The sequence below is a fragment of the Fopius arisanus genome, unplaced genomic scaffold, assembly GCF_000806365.1.
Source record: "Fopius arisanus strain USDA-PBARC FA_bdor unplaced genomic scaffold, ASM80636v1 scaffold00020, whole genome shotgun sequence".
In the NCBI taxonomy this organism is placed as follows: domain Eukaryota; kingdom Metazoa; phylum Arthropoda; class Insecta; order Hymenoptera; family Braconidae; genus Fopius; species Fopius arisanus.
The window spans coordinates 533,683-549,076 of record NW_011887759.1 but is presented as its reverse complement, the minus strand read 5'-3'; the positions used below and the strand labels follow the sequence as shown (position 1 = coordinate 549,076).

Here is a 15,394-nt window from a genome sequence, read left to right as displayed (position 1 = left end):
AGATAAAAAAATGTACTCTGGCCCACCCACTCCTTGTTATGATAAATCGTCGTCATAGTAACGCATCCTAAAACAATCATGGATGTCATTTAACTGCAGGAATGCCCCAACAAAACAACCCAAAATGTTAACTAATCACAACTACCGCTGGAGCTGGTACCACGTTCCAAAAAATGTTCAGTTATTTGGATAAATTATTTTTATAACAATCGGAAGATGCAAACCGAAGTGCCTGTCCTGCCGATAGTGAATTCAAATGGGCACAAAAGCTCTACTAGGTAATTAATACAATAAAAATAATGCACTACTTGAGATTTCAATAATTCAAGGGTCAAGGAGAATGTGTCTATTTTCTGAGTTTGATAATTCTGGATTTAACATTAAAAAATTGATTATAAATCCAAAAAATATTATTTTTCACAGTCCATGTTAAATACTGGATTACATACAACATGATGATTACTAAAAGATGTTAACCAGTGTAACTTGCGTTTCAGAAAAACTAATGGCGAGGCGGTTTCATCAATAGAAAGTAAGAATCATACGCAATGCAAGAGTGCTCAGTTTCTCATATCGAATCGCAAGCATTTGAATCCCATACTTGGTTTGTAAACAATTAATCTAGATATAATTGCAAGACTAATTCGACGGGTGTGGGGTTTTCAATTAATAGGAGCGCCTTACAAGAATAGTATGAGACTGCACTGTGTCTCCGAACCTACGAGACGCCCATTAAAAAATCCTGTGGGTCAACGAATCATCTCGGCGAAAACTCTGAGAGTCAAGGAGTTGCAGAATCAACTGACTGACGCACATTATCATTTAAACGTGAGTAAAGCTTTTTCATAGTCGTCTTCGGGTCTATCAGGAATCTCATGGGTTTCAGGAACTCGCCAATGAGAATAGGCTGCTGAAAGCTCTTCAGAAGAGACAAGACTCTGCTTTGAAGAGATACGAAGGCACTAATGCTGAATTACCTAGAATTATCAATTCTCATCATGAGGAATTGAAAGTTCTGCAGACTAAATACAAGAGACTCAGGTCTCAGCACAAGCTGACGTGTGATTTGATGAAGGAGAAGGATAATGAAGTTCATACTTTGCAGGTCTATATTTTTATAATAAAAAAATTCCACTGTGATGACAATGTGACAGTATTTTTTATTGCATATTCTTCTCCTTCAGGCTCAAAATAAACATTTATTGCAATTGAGTAAAGACAGACACTTGGGAGAACGCGAAAAATTGCAGATGCAAGTCTCCGATTTGAATCACAGGATTGAACAGCAACAGGAAACTATTCAAGTAGGAACTTCATAAAAAAATTATTTCATTAAAATCCCATGTTATTTATACGATTGATCATTCAAAGTTAGTTCAATTGTTCAATTTATATTTTTTCCTTTTTAGAGTTTGAACAGGAAATTATCGCTCTCCAGTAAAAGCTTAAAACATCAATTACACGTTGAAGTAACGAAGCACAAAGAGACCCAGAAGCAGTTGAGCGAGACTCTCGACAAATTGAAGAATCTGGAAGAATTGCTAGACAACAGAGAAAAGCGATTATACCAAAGTGGGCAACTGCCGGCGTTCAACAAACGGAAGGCGTTGACGAGTCAGTCTTTAATGAATTTAGGACTCTCCCATCTCATTAAATCTTCCAGTAAAAGTAGAGACTCGCAGAGTGGTTTCAAAAATAAAAGTTTGGTAAGTCCCGAAATATATATATTCATGATTCTTCAATATTGTTCTCTTTAAATTTTCATAGAAAAGACCCCAGTAGAATAAATTGAACTTAAAACCTCTTGAGTTTTATCTCATAAGTTTTTTAGAAAGTCGATTCAATTTTGGATTATTCCGTTGAACTTTCCCTGATTTTATAGTCCCCATCTCAAACTGTCAATTGCAGTTTTTTTCTTCAATATTCCATTAAGCCAAAGCTACCAGTAAACGATTCGAGCGACTCAAAGCCCTCATCCTCGAAGACAGAAGCTCCAGACGTTCCCAGGACTGAAACGATGGCGTCCCTCCACCAGGTCCGTAAATTCAGACTCCAGAAATCGGCGCAAAATACATCGCGAGCCCTCACGGAGCGTCTACATCTAGACGAAGATGCTCCGAAAATCCATCGGAATTCCACCCTAAACAACTCAGTCCCTGCGAACATGAACGAGTTGTACGACCGACTAGACCCTCAAGACCTCGCCGACGAGGAGATCAAGCACATAATGCAGGGCTTTGATTCGAAGCCCCCGAATTATCAGGCATCCAAGGTTCTTCTCAAGGAATACAGATACTCCACCGACAGTGACAGTGAAAACATCGCTGAAGAGGAAGTCGATCGTCTGGAGCGACCGCAACAGTCCCCAAAGACATCGCCAACAAGAAACTCCCGTCATTTGCACTCGAAATTGATAAACGGATCGATTGACAATCAAACCCTTCGCCTGGAGCAATCCCTCCTCAACTTGAATTCTCAAAAACTCGACAGCAAGCTCCTTTACAAAAGAGTTAATCGAGTCTCGGATCGGAAAGCGTTGGAGACATCTTCGGACAGCGACTCTGAACCTGAAAGGGCTAAAGATTTAGAAGAGGGCTTGAGAGTTAAAAAGAAGGAAAATTCCTCCTCCAGCAGTAAAAACTCTGCGCCGGGCATGGAGAATAGCCAAGAGCGATTGCTGAGCATTACAAAATCCTGGTCAGATCTCCAGCACAAAATAAACCGAGGCCGAGAGACTTCCGAGGCCCAACTGAACTCCTTGGAGAACTCTTCGGAAATCGAGTCGAGCAATTCCGGAAATAAGGAAATTCCAGAGAAACTGTTGCGGTATTTCGAGAGAGAGGAGGAAGTGGAACGTGATATTTACCAGAGTCACGATAAGTCTCGACGTGGAACGTTCGGCCTTGACCGCTCACATTTCACGTCGGATCAATTATCTGTTAAGAATGGACACAATGAAAGTGACTCGATGAACGGTGAAAGCTCACCGAGGGAAGAAGAAATACCGGATGTTGCTAGGAGAAAAAGTAGCGATGGCGTTGTCGAGGCGAATATTAGTAATTTTAAGGACAACAATCCTGGAAAGTTCCTTCCTGATGCTCGAAAAATGGACACCATTGATAAAGAGGACAGAACTAATCAAAGAGTTAATTACAGCAAGGAGAAATTACTGGCTGCTATGAAGGCAATCGATGATAATGAGAACATCGAGTTCATTTCGAATGAGAAGACTAATCAGAGGAGCACCAGTTCGACCATCAGATCTCAGGTGACTGAGAATCTTTATCGGGGACTCCCCACACATGCCAGGAAGCGGGATGATATTATTAAGGACATTTTTAGTGATGCTAAAGTGGATAATAAACTACGGAGTGGGTGTAGTAAGTTGCATTGACATTATTGTCGCACGGATTAATTGAGCACGATTCATACACTGAGAATAAAAACATGTTTTCGAAGGAGTTGGGAAAAATCTTTTTTTTTTAAATACTCATTGACAATTTTGCTGGAAATCTGTGAAAATTATACCAAAAATCACAAAAAACTGACATAAATAACGCCAGAATTATTCAAGGAATTTCTCTCCTTGTCGATTGAAATGAATATTTAAAATTTTTCTTCTTGATCAATTTTAACATTTTTTGGGGCAATGAAAATTGATTTGAGAACATGTTTTCCTGTCAGTGTCTAGTCATTGGATGCAAAGGGCATTGGTTTATATATTTTTTCATTTATAGCAGTGACGTCAAGGTTGACAGCTGATTAATTTATCGTAGGGATAATCAATTGACGACACGTGGCTGGTTAAATTTTTTTCAGAAAGCAAGACAGAATCGAACAGATGATGACTGGGTAGACAGATCTATTTATACGTGCTGTGAATGAATTGTTTTGTAGTTTCGCTACTGTTTAAATTCAGGTATGATGGTATTTGTATGGGAGAGATAATCCTGTGGTTAATTGCGATGTGGGTAATTAATTTTTGGAGATGAAGGGAAAGGAGTTCGAGTGGAAGCATTCGAGTAATTCAAAAGTATTCAAATAATTCTCCTAAATCGTAAAAAACCTGAGAATCGATTTTAATAACGGAAGGGTAAACCCATGGATGTAGTAATTTTATAACCGTCGCAATCAATTACAGAATTACCGATACATGTAAAGAATATTACTGTAAAATGTGTGATCAGATTTCATACGACAGAAGAAATAATAAAACCAATAATTTTCGTACTGAAAAAAATAGTATAATCAATTCATCAATCATTTTTAGTGTTATTAAATATTTTTTTTATTCGTCATTTAATCTCATCTTTTTTATAAATATAGTATAAAATTCGACTGTGAAAAATAATTTCTGATAAATCTCGATTCTGTACAATACATTTTCATAACAATTTTATATAAAATGTCTTAGATACTGTCTCTACCTCACAAAAGCATGAGAGAAATTTGTTAATACCCGTTGTTACTCTTCGGTGTACATTCAAGATTCGTCACTCCATTTTCGAGTAAAATCATACTTTGGCGATTTTTCATGGACACATATCAATTTTATCCCCCCATGAAACAATTCCAATGAGTAAAGCAATAATAACGTAAATATAAAATTCAACAAAAACTCGTCAACTTAACACTCACGCTGGAAGATCTAAACTGACTCGATGTTGTGCTGTGGTCTGACGTGAAAAATGTTCAGCCATTTGCTAAAAATCTCCCATGGCAGCAATAATGTTTGATAATGCAGTTCTTGCGTCACTATCTCGAAAAACACTTAAGACTTCCATTGCTTGTTGTGAGTGGTCCTTCTGCAATTGCTTGGTCAACTCGACACCTGGGCCTTTTGTAACGCTGTCGTACACCTGAGCACACACAATTTATCAATTAAATCAATTAATCAACATCATGTTTTATTCGTAGTGTTTACCTTTGCGTAATCAACGTTTTGGACGGATTGTAGACCTTTGTCGATCTCAGTTAGAATTGAGGAATCATGCTCGATGTGGAACATCACTGGGGCTGAGCAGAGATTGAAAGGAGATGCTGGATCCTCTTTGCTGATGAACGGACTCAAGTCGAGGCATGCCTATAATTTAATAATACATAGTTGATGTCTTTGAGGAATAAAGAATTCTTGGTATTCAATTATTTTTATAAAAATCATTAGTTTACCTGCCAGGCAAGAGCTAAATGTTTTCCGAAGTTGTATCCCTGCATTTGCAGATCCTCATCATGTCCAGCAAGTTTTAATGTACCTTGACAGGATTTTCCAAGGAGTGATCCAGCACTGGTGACATTCTGAAGCGTCCACTCTCTCACAGCATAACCAGTTCGATCCTCAGGGGGTACTGGAGGTAATGCATTATTCTGACTATCTCTTCGGCCGAGAAATTCTGCTTCCGCCAGATCGCGAACTGCACTTGACATTAATTCAACTAACTAAAACACCAATTGATTTTACATTCATGAAAAAGTGAATATGAAAATTAACAAGATAAAAATGTCATAAGGAAATTGAAAATGTAATTTTTACATCTTGATTCCTGAGTGCTGCTAGCTCAGCGCAGCTGTTCCCCAGGAGATAATCTCCACTTAGAAGAGCGATTTTGTTTCCAAAAGTCATGTCGTTGTGTTCAGCGGCATCTGGGAAGACTCCAGGTTGAATATTGACGAGTCCCTTGTGAACTAAATGACTCGTGCGAATCATTTCAGTGACTTCAGCAAGTGCTCGCTGGCTGTGCAGTACGCCTGCAGCTTTGTCCTCCTCCATGTCATCTACATTCAGGTGTCCAGCTGCCTTAGAGATCAGGAGGACTATCAGGCCCCATGCCTGCATGTTATTTCTTCCATTGTAAATTAAACTCCTACCAAAAAAAATACAATATTCACGACATACTCAGCAAATCAATCGAAAAATTAAATTCTATGAATGTTTTGTTGGATATCATAAGGATATTCATGGAGGACGAATATATTCTTTTTCTCAGCCAATGCTATGGATTACGTAAATCGATTTTATGGACGTAGTGAAATCAAATTGATGAATAACTGTAGAAGGATAAGAGGTTTGGAAAAAATATAAAAAATCCAGTCCAAAAAAAAACGATAAAAGTTTCTCCTCTGCCGAAGAAGAAATACCGAAGAAGAATAAGAAGAAATTAATTCAAGGGACTTAAAAAATAAATACTTGGCTGTTTTCAAGAGTGGATGATTGGATCCAACAAGTTTTCTCAGATGTAGGGCGACATTGGCAATTTCATCGCTGAGAAGCCATCGTAGGCTGAGAAATGACGTTGGATATCCGACAATTTTTTCAGCTTCAGACACAGCTCTGTTCCAATCTGGTTTCTGATTAGTCGCCACTTTGGTAACGTAGCACCTCCAACTTCTGGATTCATCATCACTCGTCCGAGGAAAATAGCCCCTCTGTGATGCCTGGATCACTAGATTTCTGTCACGAAAGAGAGCAGAGAGTGCATTCGTTCTTTTGACAGTTGTCAACACTGAGTTATTGATGGACATGCTTTTCCCGTTTTTACTTGAATATTTTTCACACGAGACTCCCAGGAATATCCCAGGGACTGCAGATTATCAGGTGACACGCGTTTGGCGAATATACTGTGTCAGGATGAACGACATTGGGCACACTGGTTACATTGAGGATATCCAGCAAGTGCCTACGTTTCGAAAACTTTCACCTTTGGCCTGAATTTCTACACTGGCTACGTTCATAACCGAGGCTAACCTCAACTCCGAAATTCTTTCATTCCCAGTGACGTTACGTGCATGTTATCATTATCCCTTCTACTTTGTAGAAGTCAATTGCCGGTATAATTGCAGGGGAATGCGCATGCGTCAGCTTCACGCCTGTTGCTTCCTTTCTCCAAGAGGCATTTTCAGCTAAATCCTTAAAAAATGTTTACCTATTTTCATAAATATCCTCGAAGTTAAGGGAAATAATTAAATTTTCCTCCTAACCTCTTTTCTCAAGTTCGCTGCAAAAAAAGTTATAAAATTTCACTATCTCCAGCAGTTGCAGTAGTATTTTTCAAAAACCCCAACGCTGAATCCTCCAAAAAACTCTTTTAAAAAATACAGCAAACTTAAAATCCACGTCTTCCACTCCGACTAAAAAAAAAAAGAAAATACGGAACATTATACAGGGTGTTCCATTTAAAACAGTATAGGTGAATAACTCTTGAAAGAGGAAAGTAATCGGAAAAACTTTCAAATGAAAGTTGTAGGGTTCGAAGGGGCACAATTGACACCAAGTTAGTCTCCAGCATAAATGCTTATATTCTTATGCTGCAAGTCACATTGCATTTTTTTTAACGGCAATCAAAAATTTTACCTTTACTAAAGTTATGCCTTTCGCTGAGGCGTATCCAAATATATTATGTTTTATGCCAATTCACCCATTTTACGGTGAAATTATCCATAAAATTGCGATTCAATGAATTGTCCAGGCAGTGCCTCTGTATGTACCTTCTCACGATTTTTTTCAATTCATTTTTCTCAAAAAACATTGAACATTAAACATTAAACATTAAATGGCCCCTGAGCCCCACCCCCCACCCCTCCCCAAATTCTAAAATCCTCTAATAATGGTTGCCACCCCATGTGAATCCGCGGGCGCCGTGCACCCTTAATGAAACGCCAACGCTAGGGCATTATAAACGGAAAAATTCTCATTTTCAACAATTGAGCCCGGCAGTGGCCTGACGACCTCAACTATCGATTATTCACTTCTCGAAAAATCCATGCGAGCTCGACTAGATTTCCCGCGGTTTTGGTACTAACCCGGCTGGTGGCTGTATGCATACCGGTGCGTAAGCTAGTCGTGCATGGGTAATTCACTCGCATCAAGTCGCATAATATCTCTCATAAAAATCAAGAGCATTCTCCCCCGATTGAATTGGCGATTGCCGAATAAATTGCCCGATCGTGTGAGCCGCGAGCTCGTTCCAGTCTCTAAAGTCACAGCTTTGATACCGTACAATATGCCGCCAAACAGAGGACGTGTGACGAAGGTTAGTTTTCCCTACCGCATGGAGCCCAAGTTATTTTTCTTGAAAAATAAAAAAATCAATTATAACCCTTTCCAGAAATTCTGCAACTGCCCCGAAGCCTGCAATTCCAACACTTTCTCCCAGTTTTCTCATCTTCCCACATTTTTATCAATTTTTACTTGGACTAACTCCTCCATTTGCTATTTAGGCCGCATCGAAATCAAAACCTGAAGTAGAAAACAATTCGAATGACGAAGGAGACAGTGACGCGGCTGAAATGGCAGTGGATGTGAAAAAATCAGCAGCGAAAGGTAAGAAGAAGCCATCACCAAAGGAGAATGGAAATGACGAGAAGGTGAAACCTACACGAGGTCGTAAAAAGGCAGAGGTTCAGGAGGACGATCAAGAGGTTCCAGAGCCTCCAAAGGCATCAGCTCGAGGTAGGAAGAAGGCAGCCCCTGTGGAGGACACTTCTGAGGACATTGAGCCCAAGAAAACCATTAGGAAGAAAAAAGAAGCACCAAAGGCAGTTGAGTCAGAGCCTGAGGATGAGCCCCCGAAGAAGGCTTCACGAGGTAGAAAGAAAGCAGAGGTCATTGAGAATGGAGATCAGCCTGAAGAGCCCAAGTCCAGGGGACGAAAGAAGGCAGAGGCAGCAGAACCACCACAAGAGTCATCAGAGAAAAAGCCCTCGAGAGGCCGCAAGAAGAATACCAATGAATCATCAGAAGAACCGGAAGAGCCCGATAAGACGGAGAAGCCAAAACGTGGAAAAAAGGGAAAACTTGATGCAGTCGAGGAAGCTCTTGATGACGAGTCAGAGGAGAAACTCCCTGCGAAAAGGGGAAGAAAGGCAGCAGTGAAGCCTCCAGAGGATGGGGAAGACGACGAGGAGAAGCCAGCGAAGAGAGGAAGAAAGCCCAAAGGGAAGGAAGTAAAAGAACCTAAGGAGAAGGCACCAAAGTCCGCTAAGGCAAAACGAGATGACACCCCTGACGAAGACGAGGAGCCCTCAGTCAAGAAATCAAAAACTGAGGAGAAAAAAAAGATTAACAAGACAGACACGAATCTGGAGGAAATTGATTTCGGGTGTGATAAGACAAATGCCAAGGGGAACAAGTTTAATGTGAAGATTTGTTCGTGGAATGTTGGGGGAATCAGGTCTATCGGGGAAAAGAAAGGAAGAGATTACTGTCTCAGAGAGGATGCTGATATCATTGTTATGCAAGAGACAAAATGTACTGAGAAGGATTTACCAGAGACGTGGGATCTGCCAGGGTACAAACGGTATTATTCCGACAGTGAGAAAGCTGGATATGCTGGGGTGGCCCTTTTCACGAAGGAGGAACCTCTCTCGGTGAAGGTGGGACTTGAGACGTCACCCTGCAATGACGAGGGGCGAATTATCACAGCTGAGTTTGACGGATTCTATCTGGTGGCAGTTTATGTTCCAAATGCTGGGAGGGGACTGGTTACTCTACCAAAGAGACTCGAGTGGAACACCGCCTTCAAAAATTATGTGAAGGAACTGGACGAGAAGAAACCTGTGATTATCTGTGGAGACATGAATGTTGCACACGAGGAAATCGATCTTGCCAATCCAAAGACCAATACCAAACACGCTGGCTTTACCAAGGAGGAACGTGAGGGCATGACTGACTTTCTGGGGGCTGGATTCGTTGATACATTCCGAAAGTTTTATCCTGATCAGACTGGGGCCTACACCTTCTGGTCGTACATGGGTGGTGCCAGGAGCAGGAACGTTGGGTGGAGGCTCGATTACTTCATTGTTTCTGAAAGGATTAAAGATGATATCTGCGACAATGTCATGAGGAGCCAGGTCTATGGCAGTGATCATTGCCCCATTGTACTTTTTGCCAACTTGTAAGGGTGACGGGATACTGGACCATTTTTTTATTGTAATACTACTTTATGAATATTGAGACGACTTGTGACTACTGTTTGGAGGATGTATCATTTTTAGGTTTGATTTTTCTTGTGAATTTAATTTTTGTTTTTCGAATCTTTGAAAAGAATTTGTAGTGAATGTATCAGAATGTACTGGCTGGAGCCACGAGTTTTTCGGAAAATATATATGTAATTTTTCAATCTGAGGGTTTTTTTCTTGGGAGTTAAAATTTCATTCTATTCGATGGAGGTACTGACTTATTGCCAATCATTTATTATGGCATTTTTCCACGATTTCTATTATGGAAATTAGTCTATTTTATTGAAGTCTATTATTTCCATGGAATCTAAATAGAATTAAATCATACAATATTTACAGTACGACTTTGTAAATCATAGGATATTACAAAAATTCTCACATGTTTTAATTGATCATTCATCGAGTTTAGCAAATATTTCAAGTAAATGTCGATTTTATCGCTATAATTTCTGCGAAGCGATGACGTAGAATATTTTTAAATGAGAAAAATTGTTAAAAATATGAGTAACTAATCCTCTCCGGCTGGAATGGCATCCTCCAGCCTCTTGATGAATTTCACCCGGAGTTCAGTTATACTGTCGTTCTTCAGTTGATCCTGAACGAACCACGAAGAGATCTCCATCTGTACCATCTCACAGGCACCCCTCAGCACCCCAGTAAGAATATTACAATACTTGAGATTCAGACAATTGTCGGGCAATTCGACGAATTCTGTAAGGGGATTGGACTCGAAGCAGAGGGAAAACTCGTCTCCAGCTGCACTCCAGTTGGTGATCGTTGGAGTTATCCCCAGGAATATCTTGAAGCCGGACTGAATTTTCTCAGCAGTATCACGAAAATCGTAACAACGACCTGATCCAGTTCTCGCCAGGAAGTCCTCGATGAGACGAATTCCCATATTGTATCCCATTCTTTCTAGCTGCTTGTTGACATCATCCACATTTTCGTAATCTTTCAGCAATTGAGCTACTAGAGCTCCATAAGTTAACGTAAACAATTCAGAATTCTGAAATAATCAAAGTGAAAGGGACATCATTAAAATGTTCATAGACTTCCCGCATTTCTTATAAAGTCATTTGAATTCCAATGAGGCTAGATTATCCTGAGCACTGGATTGTTCTCCTGAATCTCTTTACTTCCAAAATGTATTTTTAAAAAATAGAGATGGTGAACATGATATTGACTTTTACTTTATCCAGTTAGAATCATTAATCCTAGAAAACCTTTTATTTTATCCAAATCATGAGTTTTTGGGGATGAGATTGAGAGGATGATTGAACAGGTTTGTTAATTTGTTAGATTAAAAGAATAGAATGAGCCAGTTTATATCTGATTGTCGATGATGTTGGGGTTGATACTTTACCACTTTTTTAGCATCGAGCCTCGTTCCTGGTCGTGACATTTCTGCATCAATTTTTGATAATTGGGATTGATGCCACCTGTCAGTTGACACATAGGAGGTGGAGCATATATCACTGTATTATAAATACATAAAAAGTGAGGTTAGAATTTCAAAGAAGATAGATGAGATTGAAGAGCATTGACTAATGTAGAGTTTGAGTAACCCCTGCGGCATCGTAGTATTGCACCCTAAGAGAAGGAGGGCGCCATATACAATGGGGTGTCTGCCCGTCAATTGACTCGGTAACTGCTGCAGTAGTAGTTCCGCTGTTAGTTTCGAAATTAGTATTCATGGAAATTAAAAAATTTTATGGAGTCTCTTAAATTTTTTGCCCCCATGCGATCCTTAACCAAATCCAATTAACTTACTGGATAATTAATGGATAATAGAGTGGACAGTTGACTCAGAAATCACTTATTATTAATCAATAATAATTACAAAAATTAATCCATTTATTCGTAATCTCTACACAATGTTAATTTATTCATTCAGAATTAGTGGAATTTTGGCATATCGTGTAAAATAAAATGTCAATATAATTCGAATAATTAGAACACTCTCAATTATTAAATTTTGATGAACGCAGAGAGGATTGGGATTACATAATCTTTAGGTTTCGTCATTTTGTGGCTTTGATCCAGTCGATTTCAAGAGCGGCTACACCTGCTTGATTTTCTGGTAGATAAGGCCCCATGTCCACTTTAAGGCCTATATTCGTTATTGACGAAGTGTCCAGAGGATTTTCCTCCAAAGGCTTCTCTTGTCCTCTGTAGTAAGGTCGGAATTCAGCAAGGGGTAGTTTTATCGTTGCGAATTCGTTTTCAGGTGCCTGAGAATTATTGTTAATTAATGGGGCACAATAAGATATTTGCCCATAAATTTAAATCCATCTCACAGAGCCCAGCTCGAATAACAGCTTTTTTCAATTCGTACCTTCAGACTTTCCCCGAGAAAGTTTATTAGGATTTCCCAAAAAATTTTTTTGTTTAGGGCACGTAAAAAAATGAAAGAGCGGAACACTGAGGATTCAGGCAATTAGAGAAAATAATTATTGGAAGAATGTGAGAATTTTTGCTGTAGTCGTCAATTAAATATTGCCTGGTGTTCTTAACTTCTCAACTATTTGCGCACAAAGAAATCTACCGGAGTTCTAAATGAATTGTCACAAAGTAGATCTCGAAGATGCAATTAAAGGAAGCAAAATGTACCACTGGGAACTAATCCAGTATTTTTCAATGAAGCACTGGTAAATTGTTCCTAACGCTTTTACTACGAGAAGCACTTGAAGGAGAAGAGAATTCTTGTACGTAAAATTGGATTTATCCTGAAGAATTGTAAATTACCGTGAAAACTTGACCATATACTAGGGCATTCTTGTCCAGCCCCTTGTGCCTGAGTAACATCTTGTATTTGTAATTAGTCCCCTGGCCCCGGCACTTGATCGTGATGTAATTAGACCCGGAGAGATCGAAATTAGTGTCACATCTGACTGCAGCATATCCTGTCCTATTCGGCCTTGGATTGAATAGAGTAAAGAATATTGCTCTTTGTACCAATTGTGTTTTCTGCATAACGAGCGCTGCTTTGGACATTCCAGTTGTTTTAATCGTGTCTGAACATTCAGTCCAGCTTCCTAATTGATCCGTTCGCGTAAAATCGAACAGAGTTTGAGAAGTTCTGTAATTGGAGAAAAACTGTTCAATCGGTTTTATAATCAATTTTTGATTAGTTTCGGAGCGAATGGAAATTCGATTAAAGCAGACGAATGCAGGGGATTAACAATTTACGTTTAAGGGTGGAATGAGGATTTCTGGAGTACTTCTGTGGTGTAGAAGGGGCAAAATGGTTCAATTCAATTTCATTTGGGATAACCTAGGGGTAAATTCGAGAATTCCCAAGAAAAATGATTAAATTCGTCAATTCTTCTTCCTGAGTTTCATTTGAATCCCAAATTCGCATTCCAAGCCGGGTAGGCATGGCGTAGGCGTTTCCAAAATTAAACTGGACGATGAGATGTGATTATTATTATCAGGGAATGTCAACATGAATGTGTAATGATGGCAAGTGTATTGAGAATTATTCAAGAAATGGTGAATTAGTTGGAAATTATGAATGAGGTCCTGGAGATATTGGAAAATTGCAAAAAGTTTGTAGAAATGTTAATTTTTTAAATATTTAATATAGTTTACTTGAAACACAACTAACGCGATTCCACGCTCGCAATTACAAGATTAGTCTGAAGTTTGAATTAATCGCGCCTGAAGCCTGACTAACACCAATCTGTATCCCTTGCAACAGGATGATGTAGTTGTTATTGAAATTTCATGCCCAGTTGATACCGAATTCATGAAATATTGTTTGCCTTATTGAATCCGTTCATTTATTTGACTCAAAGGAATCTTTTGTATCTCAAGAAGTGAACAAACAATACATTTGCGAAATGGAAAAATCTTATTCGGAGTCGAAACCAATAGCACGTTTCCTGCATCGAAATCGTGAAAGCTAGAAACTGTTTACGAAGCAATGGAACGAATAGAAAGCATTCTCAAATATTGGCCATATTCTCAGCAACGAATTTTCTCAACTCTCCAAGGATTGATCAGTGTTATTTCTTCACCTGTTCATTCTCACAAATTTCGAAAAATCATGGAACAAAAAATAAACTTCTCTTGATTTTTGTTACTTTACTTCACCATTTGATCCGTTAGAAATACTTGTCATTCTGAATCCCTCAAATTGGCAAACTCACCCGTTCGCTGAAGCTACCATACCTCACTGAGACTGAATAAAACTGAATAACTTTTTACCTCGTGACATTCTTCCGATCGATCGTTGCAGATTATTTTCTTCTTTCTCAGACATTTCAAGGATGTATCGTAAACACTGAGGGGTACCATGGTACCAAGAGGTAGAGATTTCAAAAGTCTACTCGCGTGTCACTTTGTACTTACACCGGCGTAACGAGAAACCAGTTTCTATTTTTGTTGTATTCTCTAACTCAATGGATTCAATAAAAATGGATGAGTGAAGCTTTCGATTTTTTTCTTACAAGCTTTCATTTCATTGAACGACTAAATTGCCGATGTACGTGTGATACGCTTCATTTTTTCAAATTTCAAGTAATTTCATATTTCAATTTCATTTTTTCTTCGATTCAATTTATTTACTTTGATGTTACAAATATTTTTTTCTTTTACATCGAATTCTAGTGTGATAGTAGAGAATTCTTTCAATCTTTATAATTGCCTTTCCAATTAATAGGACGAGAATAAATTAATTAGTTTGTTCAATCGTTATTTCAATTTCTGAATTTCTTTGTGGATAAGAGGTAAATTAATGAGTAGTAAAGAATAAATTGTATAGTTCACAATTTTGTTTGAGCGTTCTTTTTTACGTGAAATTTCATTGTTCGAACAGCGAACAATAGGAATGGAGAGTCTGAAATAGACAAAAGAATTGGCAAAACAAAAGGAGGGTTGGATGGAAAAATAATGGTGTATTCAGAAGCATCTAGGTGGTTGCAACAATAGTTTCAAGTTCGAGTGCTGACACCCCCTTCTGTTTAAACGGCGAGTAAACACCTCCGTAAACTTGAAGTCCAAACATTGTTATCCTCGTTGTATCCAGATGCTCTCCCTCTGGTATTTGACGTCCTCGAAAGTATGGCCTGAATTCACCAAGCGGTAGAATTATAGTAGAAAATTCCTCACCTGATAGTGGCACCTGAACAAATTAGAATATGTGTATTCTTGGATTTATTAACTGACAATTTAATTCTTGGTATTTTGCTACCAATCATGTACAAAATCAATCTCCTACATATCTTCATTCTCCAGGTGATATCGACAAGGTGCTAATAATAACAATGATATTGCTCTAGAGGATAATTTCGTTGGTTGTGACCTTGAGTAAACTCTTGATGATTATCAATATTAAAAAATTTTGTCATTTTTTTCTCCTGCGAAAATTCAATATCCCAAGAAAATGAATGATCAGTGAAGAATAAACATTTTTTTTTTATCTATCATTCCCTACATT

The 15,394-nt window shown here is 38.7% G+C and overlaps 5 protein-coding genes across 7 annotated transcripts; 2 read left to right on the top strand and 3 right to left on the bottom strand.

Annotated features, from left to right (window-relative positions):
* The first annotated feature begins 110 nt into the window (after positions 1-110).
* Positions 111-4,214, top strand: LOC105264287 (lebercilin-like protein). The gene is made up of 8 exons (XM_011301064.1): positions 111-278; positions 498-604; positions 674-828; positions 887-1,105; positions 1,185-1,304; positions 1,410-1,706; positions 1,934-3,380; positions 3,738-4,214. The coding sequence occupies exons 1-8, from the start codon at positions 217-219 to the stop codon at positions 3,764-3,766; spliced, it is 2,436 nt and encodes an 811-aa protein (XP_011299366.1). The 5' UTR covers positions 111-216; the 3' UTR covers positions 3,767-4,214.
* Positions 4,215-4,287: 73 nt separating this feature from the next.
* On the bottom strand, positions 4,288-6,802 carry Pdss2 (Decaprenyl diphosphate synthase subunit 2). Its single transcript, XM_011301063.1, has 5 exons — positions 6,185-6,802; positions 5,531-5,861; positions 5,170-5,436; positions 4,925-5,083; positions 4,288-4,859 (listed from the first exon to the last, which is right to left on the bottom strand). Exons 1-5 carry the CDS (start codon positions 6,517-6,519, stop codon positions 4,704-4,706), a joined length of 1,248 nt encoding a protein of 415 aa, XP_011299365.1. The 5' UTR covers positions 6,520-6,802; the 3' UTR covers positions 4,288-4,703.
* A 932-nt stretch (positions 6,803-7,734) lies between these two features.
* Positions 7,735-10,115, top strand: LOC105264285 (Recombination repair protein 1). Its single transcript, XM_011301062.1, has 2 exons — positions 7,735-8,027; positions 8,215-10,115. Exons 1-2 carry the CDS (start codon positions 7,842-7,844, stop codon positions 9,892-9,894), a joined length of 1,866 nt encoding a protein of 621 aa, XP_011299364.1. The 5' UTR covers positions 7,735-7,841; the 3' UTR covers positions 9,895-10,115.
* Positions 10,116-10,185: 70 nt separating this feature from the next.
* Bet3 (blocked early in transport 3) lies at positions 10,186-11,456 on the bottom strand. The gene is made up of 2 exons (XM_011301061.1): positions 11,318-11,456; positions 10,186-10,960 (listed from the first exon to the last, which is right to left on the bottom strand). Exons 1-2 carry the CDS (start codon positions 11,354-11,356, stop codon positions 10,463-10,465), a joined length of 537 nt encoding a protein of 178 aa, XP_011299363.1. The 5' UTR covers positions 11,357-11,456; the 3' UTR covers positions 10,186-10,462.
* A 419-nt stretch (positions 11,457-11,875) lies between these two features.
* On the bottom strand, positions 11,876-14,245 carry LOC105264283 (putative complex I intermediate-associated protein 30). 3 transcript variants are annotated; one of them, XM_011301060.1, is made up of 3 exons: positions 14,164-14,245; positions 12,700-13,033; positions 11,876-12,185 (listed from the first exon to the last, which is right to left on the bottom strand). In XM_011301060.1, the coding sequence occupies exons 2-3, from the start codon at positions 12,946-12,948 to the stop codon at positions 11,976-11,978; spliced, it is 459 nt and encodes a 152-aa protein (XP_011299362.1). In that variant the 5' UTR covers positions 12,949-13,033; positions 14,164-14,245; the 3' UTR covers positions 11,876-11,975. The 3 variants fall into 3 exon arrangements, with proteins under 3 accessions (XP_011299362.1, XP_011299359.1, XP_011299361.1); XM_011301057.1 differs by having other exon boundaries at positions 14,106-14,168; XM_011301059.1 differs by lacking the exon at positions 14,164-14,245 and adding an exon at positions 13,974-14,081.
* Positions 14,246-15,394: the final 1,149 nt, after the last annotated feature.

Bases quoted from the DNA above. Each gene is read 5' to 3' on its own strand.
- LOC105264285 (XM_011301062.1), top strand. From the start codon at position 7,842: ATGGGTAATTCACTCGCATCAAGTCGCATAATATCTCTCATAAAAATC. The intron at 8,028-8,214 runs GTTAGTTTTCCC...TTTGCTATTTAG, and splicing joins ACAGAGGACGTGTGACGAAG to GCCGCATCGAAATCAAAACC.
- Pdss2 (XM_011301063.1), bottom strand. From the start codon at position 6,519: ATGTCCATCAATAACTCAGTGTTGACAACTGTCAAAAGAACGAATGCA. The intron at 5,862-6,184 runs GTATTTATTTTT...TTTTTTTGGTAG, and splicing joins CCACTCTTGAAAACAGCCAA to GAGTTTAATTTACAATGGAA. The intron at 5,084-5,169 runs GTAAACTAATGA...ATTAAATTATAG, and splicing joins ATTTAGCTCTTGCCTGGCAG to GCATGCCTCGACTTGAGTCC.
- LOC105264287 (XM_011301064.1), top strand. From the start codon at position 217: ATGCAAACCGAAGTGCCTGTCCTGCCGATAGTGAATTCAAATGGGCAC. The intron at 829-886 runs GTGAGTAAAGCT...CATGGGTTTCAG, and splicing joins ACGCACATTATCATTTAAAC to GAACTCGCCAATGAGAATAG. The intron at 1,106-1,184 runs GTCTATATTTTT...CTTCTCCTTCAG, and splicing joins ATGAAGTTCATACTTTGCAG to GCTCAAAATAAACATTTATT.
- LOC105264283 (XM_011301057.1), bottom strand. From the start codon at position 14,125: ATGGTAGCTTCAGCGAACGG. The intron at 13,034-14,105 runs GTGAGTTTGCCA...CTCCAATTACAG, and splicing joins ATGGTAGCTTCAGCGAACGG to AACTTCTCAAACTCTGTTCG. The intron at 12,186-12,699 runs GTAATTTACAAT...AATAATTCTCAG, and splicing joins TATATGGTCAAGTTTTCACG to GCACCTGAAAACGAATTCGC.
- Bet3 (XM_011301061.1), bottom strand. From the start codon at position 11,356: ATGTCACGACCAGGAACGAGGCTCGATGCTAAAAAAGTG. The intron at 10,961-11,317 runs GTAAAGTATCAA...TGATTATTTCAG, and splicing joins GGCTCGATGCTAAAAAAGTG to AATTCTGAATTGTTTACGTT.